General features: G+C 38.2%; 1 protein-coding gene across 1 annotated transcript; it reads right to left on the bottom strand.

The window, feature by feature from the left end:
• Positions 1-362: 362 nt before the first annotated feature.
• LOC143547569 (callose synthase 3-like) lies at positions 363-12,255 on the bottom strand. Its single transcript, XM_077038989.1, has 40 exons — positions 12,004-12,255; positions 10,157-10,257; positions 9,880-10,004; positions 9,689-9,782; positions 9,467-9,577; positions 9,268-9,384; positions 9,061-9,153; positions 8,669-8,760; positions 8,337-8,463; positions 8,122-8,259; positions 7,962-8,038; positions 7,782-7,875; positions 7,583-7,705; positions 7,385-7,502; positions 6,959-7,293; positions 6,827-6,879; positions 6,680-6,740; positions 6,512-6,593; positions 6,378-6,427; positions 6,211-6,297; positions 6,000-6,137; positions 5,812-5,906; positions 5,641-5,725; positions 5,398-5,558; positions 5,197-5,320; positions 5,031-5,119; positions 4,853-4,955; positions 4,550-4,701; positions 4,361-4,470; positions 4,136-4,261; positions 4,002-4,070; positions 3,582-3,919; positions 3,375-3,494; positions 3,187-3,302; positions 3,021-3,104; positions 2,829-2,941; positions 1,724-2,751; positions 1,583-1,633; positions 1,321-1,506; positions 363-638 (listed from the first exon to the last, which is right to left on the bottom strand). Exons 1-40 carry the CDS (start codon positions 12,206-12,208, stop codon positions 390-392), a joined length of 5,820 nt encoding a protein of 1,939 aa, XP_076895104.1. The 5' UTR covers positions 12,209-12,255; the 3' UTR covers positions 363-389.
• Between the last annotated feature and the right edge of the window lie 5,847 nt (positions 12,256-18,102).

Below are 18,102 nucleotides of genomic sequence, written 5' to 3'. Positions count from 1 at the left end.
ATCCATTCTCAAGCCGAGCTAGAGCTTTGAAAATAGAGCTCGAAACGAGCCGAGCCCAAGCCTAGTCGAGCTCGGGCTTGACTCTTTTCGTTTGCACCCCTACTAGCGACATTGAGCAATCAGGCAACCGACAAGTCTGGAATATGTTTTTACAATCACGTATGAAATAATAGTTTGACTTGAGTCAAAAAGGTATGGAATAAGTTTAACTATTTATGCAAACACTAAAAGATAATAAAAAACAACTCCCTTCACTGAATAAAGTTAATACATGAACAATGTTGTGTTCATAGCTAAATGCACAATCAAATTAAATGAACAACCTACCTACCAAGAATGCAGCAAAATATGGGCCTTTGAGACATTTGCTGCATTTTGTTACAACATAACTACTCTTTGTTCCTAGCCGACCGATCTTTCCTATGGCCACCAAGAATACGCGATATCTGCAAACCTCTGCTGAAGGCTTGGTTGAAGAGCATACGCGTTTGGAATTCTGAAACAAATGGAAACCACGCAAGAAACGCAACCGGTGTGAACAGGAGTAAACCCATCACTATCTCATACCCTCGTGCAAGTGTCTTCACCGACCCCCAGAATCCAGCTGACTTTACCACCGGTTTGCATGCCTGTGCAATCTGAAAATATAAAAAAATACAAATTTGTAAGTCTCACTTTCATCTCCTAGTTTTCCTGTCCACACGCTAAGTTTGTAAGCCAAACCCACACCCGTGTCTCATTTAGTAACCACGACTGTAGTATATAATGCATATGTATATGCAAGCCCACGAGCCACACAAAGAAACCACACCATATATGTAAGTGATGAACAGTATAGTTTTAGGCTTTTAGCCACTTAGATTTTGCCATGTGGCATTCATTTTCCTTTTTTTAGTTTCAATTTCGCCCCTTATACCATAAATAGCATACGCTTTTAACCCATTTAATATTTTAATAACTTTATTTACTCTAATAAAGTATGTTTGTTAACTTTCTTTAAAAAAACTAAATATGTGCTTGTGATTAATTTTTTTTATCAGCCTTCCAATAAAAATTTTATTAAAATTGTATTTGAAATAAATAATTTTTTAGCATCATAGGCTATACCGAGTGCCGGCGCCTCGAACCGAACCGAGCATTGATACGAACCAATGACAGTATGCAACTTTATAGTTTTTGGTTTTGATAAGAACTCGCAACCAAATGTTTATAACATTTATTTTAAAAGGTCTGGTACTATCGTAAATATTGTTGTATGTTTTCACAGAGTGGGTTTAATACGTTATGAATAATAAAAGGAAGGCAAAATTTTGTACTGACCAATAATAAACCCCATCCAGTTGGCATGAAGGCAAGAATGCACACAAAGATATCTTGCAAGGTCATATGAGGCAGTGCAATCAGGATCACAAGAATTGAAATGAACATGATAAAGATTGCCCCTTTGATTAACCGGAACACGAGTTGAAATTTTGCACTGAATTTCATTCGTCCAAATGATATAGCCTGAAAAATTAGAACAATAAAGTTCAATTTCTTGTGATAAATTTTCAACAATATAACGTTTATGACAAATCCTCACCTTCACAACCAACAAAATGGCAAAGATCACCACCCATGAAATACCATAAACCTGACATCCATGATAAAAAATTAAAAAAGGAGCTTAGCGACATCATTTTGAAGTCAAAAAAAGTCAACAGCGGTTGGACAAAACACATACCAGGACACTCTTCTGATTCTTTGTCATACTTAAATGATAAACAAGCCCATACTGATAAATGAAAAACCTCAATGACAACAATATCTCCACTACTGTACCACGTTTTCCAGAATAGTGTAAATGTTCTTGTTCTTCTTCCCACCAAGATTCCCAACTCTTCTCGGGAGGAACACCAATACCACCCTGGTTGCTAATCCACTTGTTCCAATCCGACCAATCATCCACAATTTTTTGCCACTCAAAACCCGAAGGGTTGAAAAGAAACGGAGCAAATAGCCATGTGCCAACCATAAACCATATTGATATAGTGATCAAAAGGTAGGCAACCGATCCTCTATACGACTCACCAAATATTTGATAAACGAGAAGCAATATCATAAGCTCAATTCCCTTCACAAAATGACTGCGCGAGTAAAGCCGGTAGTTTTCTGCAAACTTCGCATGAAACACGACAAACCCACGACCCGTTGCTCGGTACTTTGCACCACCATGAAGCAATGTTCTACCATAATAGTGAGTCTTTGTTCCAAGTGAAAACGTGAAGAAAACGGGGGCAAGTTGTAACTGCATGAGAATGAATTCACTTAATGCGGTTCGGAAACCACGTTCGAGACCGATTTCCATCATCATAGGTAATGCCATTAGGAATCCGATTTGAACAAAGGATTGTGAAGCAAGTGCCACTTGAAGTGGTTTATTGTGACGAATGGCGGGTTGGGTGCTTAGTCCCTGCTCTAGTCCACTAAGTACAAGATATAGCCGCCCATAGAGGAACACGTACACGGTTAATACAGTTATCAAAGTACTGAAGTAGAAACCGATTGTGGTGAAGTAACATGATAACATTCTGAAGAAGTCAAACCGATGACCAAGACGGTATAGATCACGGCTAAGTGTTTGTTCCCCGTTTCCATTGGCAATTTTGGCCTCAAATAGAGAAATTTGATTAAGGCCCACATCTCTTCCTTTACCGACTTGTATGTATTCATGATGTGTCACATTGCCTTCACGAAGTGTAGAGTTAAAACCTGTACACAGAGAAAGAAACGGTCAGCCGAATCAAAACAGTAAAATGTATCACGAGAGAACATGAAGTTTAATATACCAGCAAATATGTCCTCGCTTAGATTTATAATCTTGGAGGCTTTGCTCACACCGCCTCTTGTAAGATGAAAAAGTCTGTCAAACACATCTGGATGACCATAGTGAAAACGAACCCTGCACAAATAAACAAGTGTAATGTAAATCACAATTAATAGACATGAACATATGCACCAACAGAAAGATTAAGTCTTACTTCAAAGGGTTGGCAAGTAATCTTTGACCAATAGTAACAAAACTTGTTTCTTGATTAGACATAAACCATGCAAGAGAAGAAACACTGCAGCAATAAAGTAAAATGATGAGCTTAATAAAACAAAATGAAAAGAAAGAAAAACAATATTAAATGACTCTTGCAATACCTTCCAGTGAAAATATGCTCTCTAAGTCCCAATATTGTAGGGTACCTAACATCATCTTTTTTAAGAAATTCTTGAAGCAGGTTCCTCATTTTTAAGGCCTCTTCCATGTAATTGTCCTACAAATGGATTTTGATTAAAGTTAAATAAAGACAGATTGTTTGGGAACAATAAAGAAGTAAAAAACATACCTGGTTCATGTCTATGGTCTGTAAGCCCTCGCCACGTGTGAAAATAATAGCATGATTCTGATTCTCAGGCTTTCCTTCTCCCAATATTGCAGGACCAGGTAACTTTATCTTATAAATAACCTACATGTTGAAGTCACATGTACTGTTACCAAACCAATTAAAAGAATCATTTTCATTATAACATAAATAAAAAATCTGAATGTTTACTTGATCCAAGTTTTGTCCTGTCTCAGAAGCATTAGAATTTGGCATAGCTTTGACTAAAGCTGAGTAATAAACTTTATTGTTAATCTTTTTAGTTGCATCTTTGCTAGGCTCCTCAACCTCATCAATGTAAGCAACACGAAGAGACGGGTACTCTGTCATTAACCTTAGAACATTCTGTGCACGCAGATCACCGGATCGCTTTTGAATGCCATATTGTTGGCATGAAACCACATATGTGAACTTCATATCAGCTACTGCTTGACATTGAGCCCACAATGACCGTTCTCCCTTCATCCGATCCTCATTCAATTCAATCGCCTTGTAACCTTCCATCAAATCTGCTCAAAACCCATATTAAGTAACAAAACACCAAACCATCAATTGTTATGTTTAACTTGAAACTTCATTGATAATGTGTACCTTCATCTTTAGCCATATCTAGAAAAGCCTGAAGTTCCAATGCTTTACGGTAATACATCATTCCCCTAACTGGCAAAAATAAAGAAGAATAGTCATAAAGGTGCTTTGACTGAGTCAACTTAGGTCAAACTTACCAGTTTTGGTCAATGTCTGCCCTCTGTATGAAGCCCAAAGACGTAATTGATCTTCTAATTCGTCTTTTGCTCTAAGGTCATCTTCATTGGTGACCCCCACTCTCTCCATGAAATTGTTCCACTCATCTGTATTTAGGCCATCCTATATTATTACACACACACACACACACACATATACGCATACGACACTAGTGCCATGTAAGCACCTGAAAGAATATGACAAACCTGGGAAAATCTTTTGCAAATAGAAGAGGATTGATACGCCATCCTCATTTGGGACTTCTAAATCATGCAATGAAAAGAGAACCTCCTCCGTGTAGTACGGGGTGAGTACACTGCCAAAATAAACACATTATCAACAAAACAAGGTATATTATAATGCTCTAAATGATTTAAAAGATTAATAAAACTTACGAGAAAGAAAGCATGTTGCGAACTTTGGGGGCCGAGGGCATGTCCATAAATAATGAATTGGAAAAGAATGATATTCGTCTTCTGGCTTCCAAATTTGAAGGCACGTCCATAGCAGATTCCTTCACTGTAAGCAATAAGTACAACCTATTGATCTGAAAAAAGAAACTATGTAAGAAGAATATACAAAATTTGTGGCATAGCTTGTTGCCCGTTTGCCTGCCACTTTATTGTAATCGTTTTGAGTTTAATGAGTAATATAATTTATCTCAAAAAAAATATTATTAATTTTTTCATTAAAATTACTTTCTCTTTCCAAGCTTCTGTGTCTGGAGTTGGGAATAAGATTGCTCCCGCAGGTTGGAATAACTGAATTTGTTCATCAACCTCGTCTCCTTGCCCATCATAACTATTAAAAAGAAACAACATACAAAGATAAGAATTGATATAAGTGAAATAGAAATGTACAGAAATATTTGCTTACTGGTCTTCAATGATGTCTCTTGTTACAACTTCATGCATATCCTGGAAAAGAATTACAACTTGATCCCGGTCCTCTGGCTTATTTGTTAGCTGTGAAAATAGCAAGCCGCATTGTATTAGCTTATTCTTACACTTAAAAGACTTTTAAAAGCTAATAATATACATACCAGGTATTTGATAAGCTTGACAACATGATCGTAGAGGATAGGTAGCGCACTCATTTTGAAATCTCTCACTAGATCACCATCTTCAATATGTTTGTCAACAACCTCAAATATATCATTGATAACCCTAAAAAGAAAAGGCGATTTGTGATTCCTTGTTTCATGATGGAAATTTGACCAAAAACAAAAATGAAGTAGACTTACTTCCTCTCACGACTACCCCGAACCAGAAACTTAATAATATTGCGAAACGAAGCGTAGCATTCACGAACAGCACAAGACATATAATTGTCATTCTCGATCCTCTTTTTCAACTCACGATCTTTTCCATTGCTGTCTTTTGCCATATCCAATGCAATAGGGATCTATTGAAGAATTTAGAAAACAATAAATTCATAAGCTTCTAGAAGCACAAATTCTCATAGTACCCTGTATTTACAAGCATACCATGCTAGCAAGCAGAAACGGAGGCCATTGAATTAACTTTAATTCTCGGTCAGCCCAATATGGAACAAGCAAGAGGTTCATTTCCCTGTAGGAACAATAAGCATTTCATTAAATAAAAATGATAGCCAAATGCTGAATTCAGCTTCTCTGAAACTATATATATGTTATTACCTATTATTGATAAGATCTTCCTCTCGGAAACTTGTGATGATTTTGTTCCATAACTGAGCAAATCTTGCAGCCTCTTTCCCCTCATGCAAGGGGATCTGAAACAATAATGAGAAGCATAGCCTCAATATACAACTAATATCATCAATTAAAATGTAATGAAATAATTTATTTTATAATCATAAACTTACAGCATCATAGTTGCGAGACAAGGTAGCTTTAAGTCCTTTCTTTTTCACTGTATCACTTTTCTCGGGTGGAATTAAGCAACCGTTAAAAGCACCAGGTAACGACTCAAAACGGGATCGCAACATTCCTAGGGTTCGAATCTGCAGCGAACATAATTTTTAGATCATAACTTATATCGGTGAGACGTCTTTTTTTCCAAATAGAAACACAAACCTCTCCGAGACGACGAAACGCCCCATAAACACCGCCAAATAATGTAGAGAAAATAGCATACCAGATTTGAGTATCCATAAAATACACCTGTATGCAGTACAAATGTAAGCTTAACATAAAAGAAGGCAAATGAAATATTCATCTATAAAGAGGATGTGTTATCCTACAAGAATAATTGGAGCCCAAAGCGCAACCACCACACCAATATTGTTCCTTGCTGCAAAACCCCGTAAGCCATTTCAGAAAACAAAAGCGTACTTGAATTTTGAGTTTTTCATATTTCATTTCATATCATTATTACCTTGAGGAAAGAACTCATGCCACGCATAAGTATTGATATGAACATTCATGATAGCTTTTGTAGGACCCACAAGTGGCTTTATCTGCAATGATAGTTTTACAATTGTCAACGATTATAAAATAGGTGTCTCATTAGATCCACTCTTAAAAATATGGATGAGTATGGAACCTCTAGATAGTAACTGAAAGCCAGCTTAGTAATAATGAGCAGAATCCAAAAGAATGTGTACCTAATAATTTAAAAATCGATTATGGTCATGTATCTAGCAACATGTCTCAACTAATTACATATAAATTTATTTTTTTAATATCTTACTTGAAAAGAGAAAATGTGCTTTCGTGCATTCCCCTCCCAACATAAAGACGAGGCTGTCATATTTCATCAGATATATAGCTGAGTTGTAGACATTAATTAAAACAAATAAAAATGTATATGATAAAACAATACCTGAGACCACCACATCATGAGCATCATAATTCTGTAATCTGAACTCTCAAGGTAACGGCGTATGAAGGGGAACAGAAACAACACAGCAGCCAGCATGTTTGGAGACAAGTATGCAACAACTGCCAAAATGAACAATGATGGGGAACCTTGGCTGCTCCCGAACCAACCTTTGATTGTTTGAGCAAGTCCAGCTGGATCTTTTGTTGTATAAGCATATGTAACCGGTAAGACTACCACCCAGGCTGCAGCTGATACAACCTTTAAAATGTATCTTAGTTTTACATAAAAGGGCATGCATTCTCTCGCCTTCCAATTTAGTATCACATCCAAAACAGCTACAAAACAGATAATTTATATTTTCTTTCCTTAAAATGCAGTAACTGATAAAAAAATGTAGAAATATGAAACCATGAGTGCTTCACATACCTTGACCAAGCTTTAGTATTGAAGCAGTTATGAACACACTCAGTACTTTCTTGAAAACCTCAGAATCAAAGATTGAGGCCGGGTTTCCATCACCATTCCAAGCTACAATAATCATAGCCTAAAATAGAAACAAATTGTTGCGAGTTATGACACTTTGTAGATATAAGGATTAATAGTAGTGGTGTACAAAAACGCTACCTGTAAGCACAATATAAAGAAACTCCACATTCTATCAAAGCTTCTAAAAACATGCCAATATGACCTTATCTCAACAAAATTGACTTTAGCGGCCCGCCGATGTTTACCAAGTGGTTTTCCATCCTGCATTATGGAAATTGAATAATAATTCGCTCTGAATTATGAAAAAAGTAGATAAGACATTTCTGATATAGCTTACTCCATTTTTTTCACTCTCACGTGACCTCACAGGCTCACAGAAAAAGTCAGCATCAGCACGCATTGGCCAACCTAACCGGAAGCAATCTACAGACCTGAAATGATCAAGGTATTCTTAGTACTTTAGCAGTAGTTTACGTAGAACCAGTACCTTATTATTCTAACCTAAATCAAATCATACCAAAAATACTCATTTAGATCATCATAATTTCTCCATTGGGAATGTTTTGATTTCCCTACTTTGCTCCATGCAGCTTCCTGTGGAACAATGGTCATAATGAGTTACTTGCATTGCTAGCAAACAAATTCCACATCAAGGTGAGCAAACAGTGTTTAGATACCTTTGCTATCACATTATAGATAGGAGTAACCACTTTTGTCAAGAATGCTTCCTCCTCTCCTCCGTAAGCTGGTTTTACGTTCTCACCAGTCATTAGACTGACATTGCCAGCTAGCATACCATACAGCTCAAAAGCCATCTAAAAGATTACAAAAGGCATACAAATGAAAAACAAATGAATCATTCACAATAACATATTGCATACAGGAAACATACATGATGATAGATATAGCAGAGGCATTCAGGCATAAATCTCAAGTTTGCAGCCTCCCCCCAAATGAGAAGATAAAGGCCCATGTACAATAATTTACGCTGTTGAACTTCTTGTTGTATTGTCGGCAACCTATTGTCAACACAAAAGAAAACCATATGAGGACAACAAAAACCTGCAGTCAAAGTAACTTTTCAACCTTCTAACTTTAAAGAACAGAGTTCATTTTAGTAAGTTTCTGAATTAGTAAGCTAACAGTTCATGTTTGTGAACTGTTACATAGTTTCCTGTTATGCAGATTATTGTGGCTGCAGAAAGAATGGATGTGAAGGCTCACCAAAGGCTGCTTTTTCGGTCCAAGTACTTGCACCATTTCTTGTAGTTTTTGAAAAGTTTCTTCATTACTTCATTCAATGCACGCTCATCCAACTAGTGAAACAAACAATAGACAAAAAAGAAAGAGAACATGAGACAGAATGAAGCATTAATAAAAGCTACTCAACCTGATGTGCACTTTTGAGCATCACATATAAGAGTTTTAAGAACAGAATATAAATGTAACTGGTTATTAGCTGCACACGAGTGCTCATTTGAGTGTTCTCTCTATATCATGTGTTACAGAGTCTGTTTTGAGCCAACAGCCACGTTGATTCTAAACATATGTGGCTAGTTCAAGTTCAGGAAAACTGACTGATGAGCAACTGCAGAGTGATATGATGAGTGACCAACCTTAGGTTGCTGATCAGGTTTAGGAATTTGACGAATATGAACATTTGCAAGCAACAAAATCAGATGTTCCCGTTGATTTGCAACATTATCTTTCTGCAAGTGAAAAGATTCAAGTATTGGTCATGGTGCTGAAATACATACCTCTATTTATTATAGTCAAAGTTGCTTTACCAACACTATAACATCATATAAGACTAGGCGTGTTACCTGAAACCCAAACATAGCTTGAAGCCAATCTAGAATGTCTTCTTCATTTTTCTTCTTGTATTCCCTGGGCCATGGAAGACCCCTCGTGTTACGAAGAGCAACAACAGCGGCTTGAATCTGAAAACCAAGTAAACAATTTTTAAGCAAACTATTACGAATATGCATAAAAGAGCTAGAGTCAATCGAAGTTTGAATATACCTCCGGGTATCTCATGATGGCCTGATTGGCACTATCAGGATCAAGAGGCAGTATATTGTATGGGAGATAGATCTCTGTCTTCTGTGCAACTTTATCATGTGTTTCTAGAATCTGTGACAGTTAAAATAACAGTTCATAAAGACTATAACCAAAATAATTATGCAGAAATAAAATATTAAATATTCTTCACAAAATAAGCAGGGAAAATTCTTTTATACCCACCTCCCGGTCAACTTCCACCGCTTGTGTTTGATTAACAGCCTTTAAAACCTCAAAGAGAACATTAGCAGTTTGGTACGCTTTGGTAAGCTGTGCACTGAACATACATAGGAGTCAGATATGAGTAAAAATATCAAAATGCAAAAATCAGTAAAGACAATGCTTAGAACCACTTTGCATCTTAAGAAACTAACCGGTCTGCCTTGTCAGCAGCACTCTGCAAAGCTTGGATGTACTTTGAGTAGTAGTGTCGATAAAAGCTCTGCATTTCACGTGCATCACTTTTTTTCATCCTCCCGATCAAGGTTGGATCATTTTCCTAATTAAAGTTATAACAAAATTATTCATCGATTGAAAGGCAAAAATGCAGAAGAGGAGACGGAAGGAATGACATGAAATGGCCCACATGCCACGTCATCACATAAGTGAAATTATGTCCCAACAACCCAAAAAACCATTTAAAGTACTCACTCTTTCAAGCCGCTGAAGAAGTGCAGTTTTGAATTGACGAACACCACGTCCGCTAGAAGTGGGATCCAATCTATGGGCTTTCTCAAACGCATAAAACCGACCTGCAGCAAAACCACTATCAAATAAATAAAACAATAAAAATGAAAAGCACAATACTGTGCATACAGAACGCTACAAGGCTGAAAGAAAAAAAAGATAAATTTTGGTGCTTTCTAAAAAGTTCAAGGTATATCAAAGAAAAAACACTATAGACATGACAGCTTCAATAAGGCAGACTGTTGCAGTTTAAATATGAAAACTAGTCGATTTCCAGCTCAGGTTATTGCCTAATTTAATTTTCAGGTTATGCCAACTTGTAACATAATATTTCTTGATACGAATTCCAAGAGCAGAGGAGCTTATAATTAACAATACATTTAATCTTTATTGCAATCAATAATAACTAGACAAAGATGGCATTCTCACTCATAACTAATTACTATTCATAATCCATTCACCTTGTAGTAATGTAGTTATTTACATCCTCATGTATACATGTATTCTAAACCTTGATGCTTGAACGTTTGAGAACAAAAATTAGCGGTGCATTTGGTAGTGTATTTCAACTCATCTGAAAACCGCTAGACGCTAGTTTAAAGTTCAACACTTTAGTAAAAACCATGCAGTGCTAATGTAAAAATATAGATATTTAAGCATGAATGTTAATTGAAATTAGCATTTCTACTAAATCGTAAACCCACAGTCCTATTTATGCACGACTTCTCATTAATTCAAGTAAAATATAGACCATTACACGTAATCTGAGTAAATACCATGCAACTTCATTTCAAGATTTCAAGTAAAGTACAAACTATCTGCTGTGCATTTATAGATGGTATATTCACATTAAATAAATCTTTGAAGAACTCCAAAATAGCAACAAATAAATAATGATTAATGATATTCACATCATGCATCTAAATGACTATAGTTATTGAGCATTACCCAAATTTACTTAAAAAACACTTCCTTTGGCACAATTTAAAGTTTTTCCATCTCATCACCCCTACCATCAATCCCGCATTCCCCAAATTTACTTTTAAAAAAACACTTCCTTTGACACAATAAGATAAGAAGTTTTTCCTTCTCATCATCCCTACCATCAATCCCACATTTCAAGTAAAGTACAAACACTCTGCAGGCATTTATAGACGGTATATTCACATTAAATAAATCTTTGAAGAACTCCAAAATAGCAATAAATAAATAATGACATCATGCATCTAAATGACTATAGTTGTAGAAACATTGCCCAAATTTACATAAAAAGGTAAAAAAAACACTTCCTTCGACACAATAAAAAGTTTTTCCAACTCATCACCCCTACCGTCAATCCCACATTGCCCAAATTTACTTAAATAAAAAACACTTCCTTTGACGCAAAAAGAAATTTTTCCATCTCATCACCCCTACCATCAATCACGCATTGCACAAATTTACTTAAAAAACACTTCCTTTGACACAATACGAAATTTTTCCATCTCATCACCCCTACCATCAATCCCACATTGCCCAAATTTACTTAAAAAACACTTCCTTTGACACAATAACAAGTTTTTCGAACTTAACACCCCTACCATCAATCCCACATTTCCCAAATTTACTTAAAAAACACTTCCTTTGACTCAATAAAAAGCTTTTTTTCTCATCATTCCTACCATCAATCCCACATTGTCCCGATAGGCCGATGCCATTAAATTAAGCATAAAACTATCAAACTCAACTACTCAAACCACAAACAAAACCAAAAAGATACAACACTTGTTATCATCTCCAACACATACACACACTCAAAACAAAAAACTCACATAGATAAGCAACCCTAGGGTTACTCGGCTCCACTTCATTAGCCACACGAAGAATCGGCGCAATCTCCACCAACGACGACGGCACCACTTCACTATCAAATATCGACTCTCCGAGATTCCCCGCCGTCTGTGTCCGCATGATCCGCCGTTGCTGCGGCGGCGTCGGCTGATCCGCCGAGCCACTAGCTCCGCCTCGTGACGTCATCCTCACCTCACCTAACTCAAATCTAGCAACCGAACCTCAACAGCTCAACAGTTAACACATCAAACTTCAAATCCACTTCAATTTAAACAAGCAAACACACAAACAGCAATAATTAGTTTCAATTAAGTTCAATGTATACACTAAACGTTGCAGATAATAAGCAGAAGCTGTAAATACTTACGGATTAATACGGAGGGATGAGGTAATTGAATCGCATTTGGAAACCCTAGGAGAGAGAAAAGTGGTGAGATTAGGCGTGGTGGTGGTGGTGGTGGTGGGAGTGGGTGTGTACTGCAACTTTATTATGCTACTTCGAATGTACGGAAACTGGAGCCAATAAATATACATATACAATTATATATAAATATATATATATATATCTGTTGGTGATGTGAGTGTATATTAATAATATTATGGCCTTGGTTTTCAAGGGATTTACGGGACGTGCCATTATGGTCCCCAAGATTCAAATTTGGTAAAACAATAAATATGACTAGGCTTCTAAATGAACCGTTCGTGAGCCGTTAGGACGAGAAGTTCGTTTATGTTCATTTGTTTAATAAATGAATAAATATGAACAGGGAATTTCATTCGATTAGTTAAACAAACGAATATGAATAGAGCCCGTATTTGTTCAATTTTGTCCGTAAGCGTTCGGTAGCGTGTTTATGAGCGTTTGTTTATATTCATTTATATATGTTGTTCGTGAAAAACATTTTATATTTATTTACTTTATCTAAACAAGCTAACAATACAGTTTGGGGCCTTTTCCAAATTAAATATACATAATACCAAATCAAACTTTTAAACCAAGTTATTCTTTTAAGCTTTGGAATGCTAAAAAGATCGGATTGTTATATGCCATTAATTTGTATCAATGCCAAAGTTGATAAAGTTGATAAGTGACCCGTAAAAGAAAATATATCTTTCTACGGCCTAACACAATTTTTATCAATGTCAAAGTTGATAAGTGAATCATAAAGAAAATATGTTTTTTTACGACCTAACACCTACCGCATCTTATTTGCGCCTCGGCTCTTTGGCTATAGCATCTTGTTACTTATTGCCAATAAACCCGAAAGATCTTTCTCCAAGTAACTTTTCACTATACATGGGTGTTGTTTGTTGGATCCCACAAGCGGCTATCCCCTTGGAGCACCTTAACACTGTATTCTTGAGTTTTTTATTTAAGAGTTTGGAAACAAAAAAAAAATAAGAATATTTTTCTTTTTTCATACTTGAGTTCTATTTTTAAAATAAAAGAAAGAGAATGGAAAAAAAAGTTAGGGGTTTTTTTCTCCAAAACTTTCCAGCCAAATATGAAATGATTGTAAATGAAAAGTTTATAGCTCGTTACAATATTACTATAATTTATCCTATCTCAATTCTCTTTTCCATTTGGCTATAAGGGCATAATTGTAAAGTTAAAATTTTGTTTCCTATCTTTTCCTTCCGATTTAACTCAATAATGTAATTAACATTTTTCTTTTCTTTTCTTTTATTTTAATTTGAGAATACGCTTTAAGTAAATAATTTTTTTCCCTTTCTTCCACAGTCCAATCTTATCATTTATTTTCCTTGTATTTTAAACATGAGAACGCAGTGTAAGTGTCATGAAGGTTCTTTAGTACCAGAGTCATAATAATATTACATGAAGGTGTACTTCACACCTTATAACATGCATCAAAGTTTATTATAAGCTATTATTTGCGTTACAAGTAAATCCTAATTACATGAAATATTTTAGACTTATGGTACTAAAATCACACATAATTAAAGTTTTCTTTTAATCAGAATTTGATAATCACGCCATCTCCAATGCTAAATAGATAAATTAATGTCACATTATTTTTATCTATTATCTTGTGTTTCACATTTTCTCTCTCTATTCACCTCACAACACCACAAATGCATGCACTTGGCCAAACATTTTCCAAACTCTCTCTTTTTATTCTCTTTACTTCATCTCATCATCCATGTTATAAATCTATCATAGTTGTATTGCACTGGGTTTGTATGTATAAATTTTTTTGGGTTAAATTCCAAAAATAGTCATTTTCAAGAGAGTGAAATCAAATCTAGCCCAAATTTTTTTAAACTTTCATAAATATTCCATGCAAAACCGTCGAAGCCGATACATTTGGGTTCTTGTCGATTGTTTTTGCTATCCAATAGGATTATGCCGAGTGTCTAATGTTTGACAACACTCGTGAGCTTTGTACCAAAATTCGTCAGATCGGATTTTGGTAAGGCAACCGCTATTTAGAGCCCGACATTTTGGACGGCTTGCTAGAACATCATACCGCCCATTTTTTTTAAATACCGGTTTAAACCGACAAACCGGTTTTAAACCAAAGAGATTTTTTATACTTTTTTGTAAGCCATATTTTTTAAAAATTACTTTTAACCTAACGAATAAAATTGAAACAAATAACATAGTAAACGATGATCCACTTATCATACAATTTTGTATCCTGCAAGTAAGGTTGGTTTCTTTATAAACACATGTGATGTTTGATTCACGTGTGATGTTTATAAATGCAATTTAGGTTATTTTTTAAGTTGAGGTTGTATTTACACGGTGAAGAAACGTGGCTCGGCTCACTGGTAGACGATCTACTTTCCTCGGGTGTGATTATGCTATTTCACCGATGGTTTCTCTTGGATCTGGGTTCTTCCACCTACAAAATGAACAGCACCGTAAACTTACCCCTCAGAAAGGGACAGAGGGGTCCTCTTTGGGGTAACCCTCCGGTGTGAGAATAAGTATTTGTGGGAGAAGATAATAATATGTGAGAGTAAGGAATTTAGAGTGTATTGCTTAATAGCTGAATACTCTGTTATTGTCTGTTTCAGTGTGTTCCTGGATGATATTTCCTTGTGGAGTTGATGCTGTATTTATAGTGCTAGGGTTTCCACTGATTGGGCTCAGACCCAATTAGGGTTTTGTTGGCCTCCTCCAATTGCTCTGCGCCACGTGTCCTTGGGGACACCTGGTGCTTTTTCATTGGTTGTAATCACGTGGTAGCACATGAATTATGCTGAGTTGTCCACCTTTCATTGGCAGTTGTCAACATCAGCATATTCTTATTCCTTAAAAAGATACCTTCTGGAAGGTTGTCAGACGTGCACAATCAAGGTTGCCCTAATCCTGATTTGGATAAGGACGAGGTTGATTATGTGCATGTGTGATATGCGCCAATCCTGAGGATGCGCGAGGTCTTCTCTTTATTCTCACGCGCAGATGTTTCATGCGCAGATGTGATATGCACGAGCATGTGATATGCGCCGCGCGCTGATGCGCCACGCGCATATGTGATATGCGTGAGCATACGTGATGCGTGAGCATATGTGATGCGTGAGCATATGTGATGCCTGGGCATCTGTGGTGCCTGGGCATATGATGCCTGAGCATGTGTGGTGCCTGGGCATATGATGCCTGAGCATGTGATGCATGAGCATATGTGATATGCGTGAGCATATGTGATATGCGCCATGCGCATAGGTTTTGGCTTTGTGCCTTCGTAATGTCTTGATTTCAAGCCTCTTGTCTATATCTTGTGGGTTGACCCGCCTTGCTCGGTGTTGGGGCGGGTACATACCTCTTCAAGCCCCCCTAGTCTAATGTGTGGCTTGTCTCGCGCGAGCGAGGCAAAATAGATATTAGACTTAACAGTTTGTTCTTTTAGTATGGGTTTGTCTTTTTCTTCTTATTATTCATCGTTGCGCGAAATTCTATCCTTTTGGTTGCAAACGAATCGTCCTTGTGCGTGGTTGGTTGTTGCTGACGTGGGCCAGTGATGGAGACGTGTCAGACCTTTCGTGTGCTCGAGGTGCTACAGTTGCCTTTCGTGTCCCCTCACATGCTGTCAGGGACACGTGTCGCGCTCGCGTTGGTCCGTTCCTGCGAGTGGTGGCGCGTGAATTCTGGCAACAACTGTAGAGTTTCTTTTCGTGACCCCTCACACAGTGTCAGGGACACGTGTCGCGCTCGCATTGGCTTACACCTGCGAGTGGGGGCGCGTGAAGTCCGATCAGCACCAATATTTCTCTCTCCTGGGCCTATAAAAGCCAGCCCTTAGAGTTTTATTTCTTCATCTTCTTTGTTGTTTTATTCTCTGCTTTCCTTTCTTTCCTTGTATTCCGATTACGTGTCTTCTGCTTCCAGATTTCTGTTCTTCAGAAGCATCGTTTGTCCGTTTTCACCGTTGTATGTCTGATAGCTCAGACAACACAATCTCCCCCATCCATTGCCGTGTTAAATCGTTAGTAATGTCTACATTGAAGAAGACCGGCAAGGGGAAGAAGGCTGCTGAGGCCTCATCGGAGGAGGTAGGGAGGACCAAGGCCGTGAAGAGGTGGAATGAAATCCCCTGCAAACTGAGGCAGGCCGATCTTGACAGCCTCATCGCCTCTCAGGGTTTTCTCCCTGTGTTTGGCTGCATGTTGCCTGGGGCCGGGCAAACGGCGGCGGACCCGCCTACCGGCTATATATCCTTGTATTGCCATTTTTTCACCCACTGCAACCTTCGTCTCCCGATGACAAGGTTTGTGGGTGCGCTGCTTAGGTTCTATGGGATTCATATATCCCAAGTCCATCCGTTTGGACTCGTGCGCATGACTCACTTTGAGTTCATGTGCAAATCTCAGCGCGAGGAGCCCACCTCTCGGCGCTTTCAATTTTTTTACAAGCCCAAGATCCAAGACTCTTGGTTCTCTTTTATTCCTCGCAGTCAGAAGGTGAAGTGCTCCACTGTTTCATTCAAGAGCCTTCATGACTGGTCTGAGAGGTTTTTTTACATCAGGGCTGGTGTGATCCCCATCCGCATGACCATGCGCGCGATCTCTTCTGCGCCTGCGGATGTGGGTGTCGTCAAGAACCCAACTGGCGCCTGGGTGAAAAAGTTGACTGCTGAACCATCCCCCGCCAAGAAAATTTGTGAGGAGGCGCTGGTGGGGGTGGGTATGAGCAGGAGGTGGGCTGACAGCGCGACTGAGCCCGTGATCCAAGTTGACGGCTTGTGTAAGTTGATCTCATTGCATTACTTCTGCGCGAATACTTATCTTTTTGCTGATATTATTTGATTTGTTTTGTGCAGTCAGCAAGGAGTATGTCCACGCCGCCTATGATGAGCATATGGAGGGTGGCTCCGTCGCGCTGGGCGCTGGGGAGGTTGGCTTCCCGGATCGCTTTGATGACATGTTCATCCCTGTTGATCTGGGATTTGTCTTTGACAGCGATGCGCCTGGTAAGCCTTTGTACTTATGCATTTTCCTTTATAATACCAAATTTTGCTAACACTTATGTTGCGTGTATTGTAGATGCGCTCGAAAACTACGAGCTGGAGCTCGCGGAAGAGGAGGAGGCGCCCCAACTGAAGCGTAAAGCTAAGGGGAAAACTGGCGCAGGGGCCAGTAAGAAACAGAAGAAAGATGTTGCCCCTGTTGCTCAGGATCCTCCTACTCAGGCGAAGGGACCTGAGAAAACCCAGGTGTTTACCACCAAGTTTTCCTTGTCCTCCCTGCCTCAAAAAGTGGGCAGACCTCCTGTCCACCTGAGGTATGGTGGCGCTACCTCCTCCCTTCGCGCGGCGGAAAAGGGAAGCGGTGTTGCGCCTTCGACAGGTATACTTTGCTTATCCTTTGCCTATCTTTTATGGTTCTATGAGCGCGATTCTGATAGAATTACTAACGAATCTTTGCTCACTCAAATGTGTGTAGAGCCGGCGACCTTGGTGGATCAACCTCAAGCGCCACAAGATGCCGAGGCTGCGCCGGAGGTCCCTTCGAAGTCCCCCGTTTTACCCTCAAAAAAGGGTAGAATGGACTTCATGGCGATGTTTGCCTCGCGAACGGAGTTGCGCCAAGGTATGTATTGCGCTTTTATTTTCTGA

Source organism: Bidens hawaiensis, unplaced genomic scaffold, assembly GCF_021521415.1.
Source record: "Bidens hawaiensis isolate Kalapana, Puna unplaced genomic scaffold, B.hawaiensis_p1.1 tig00000055_1, whole genome shotgun sequence".
NCBI lineage: Eukaryota > Viridiplantae > Streptophyta > Magnoliopsida > Asterales > Asteraceae > Bidens > Bidens hawaiensis.
Note: the sequence above shows the minus strand (reverse complement) of the source record. Positions and strands in the feature narration are given on the sequence as shown.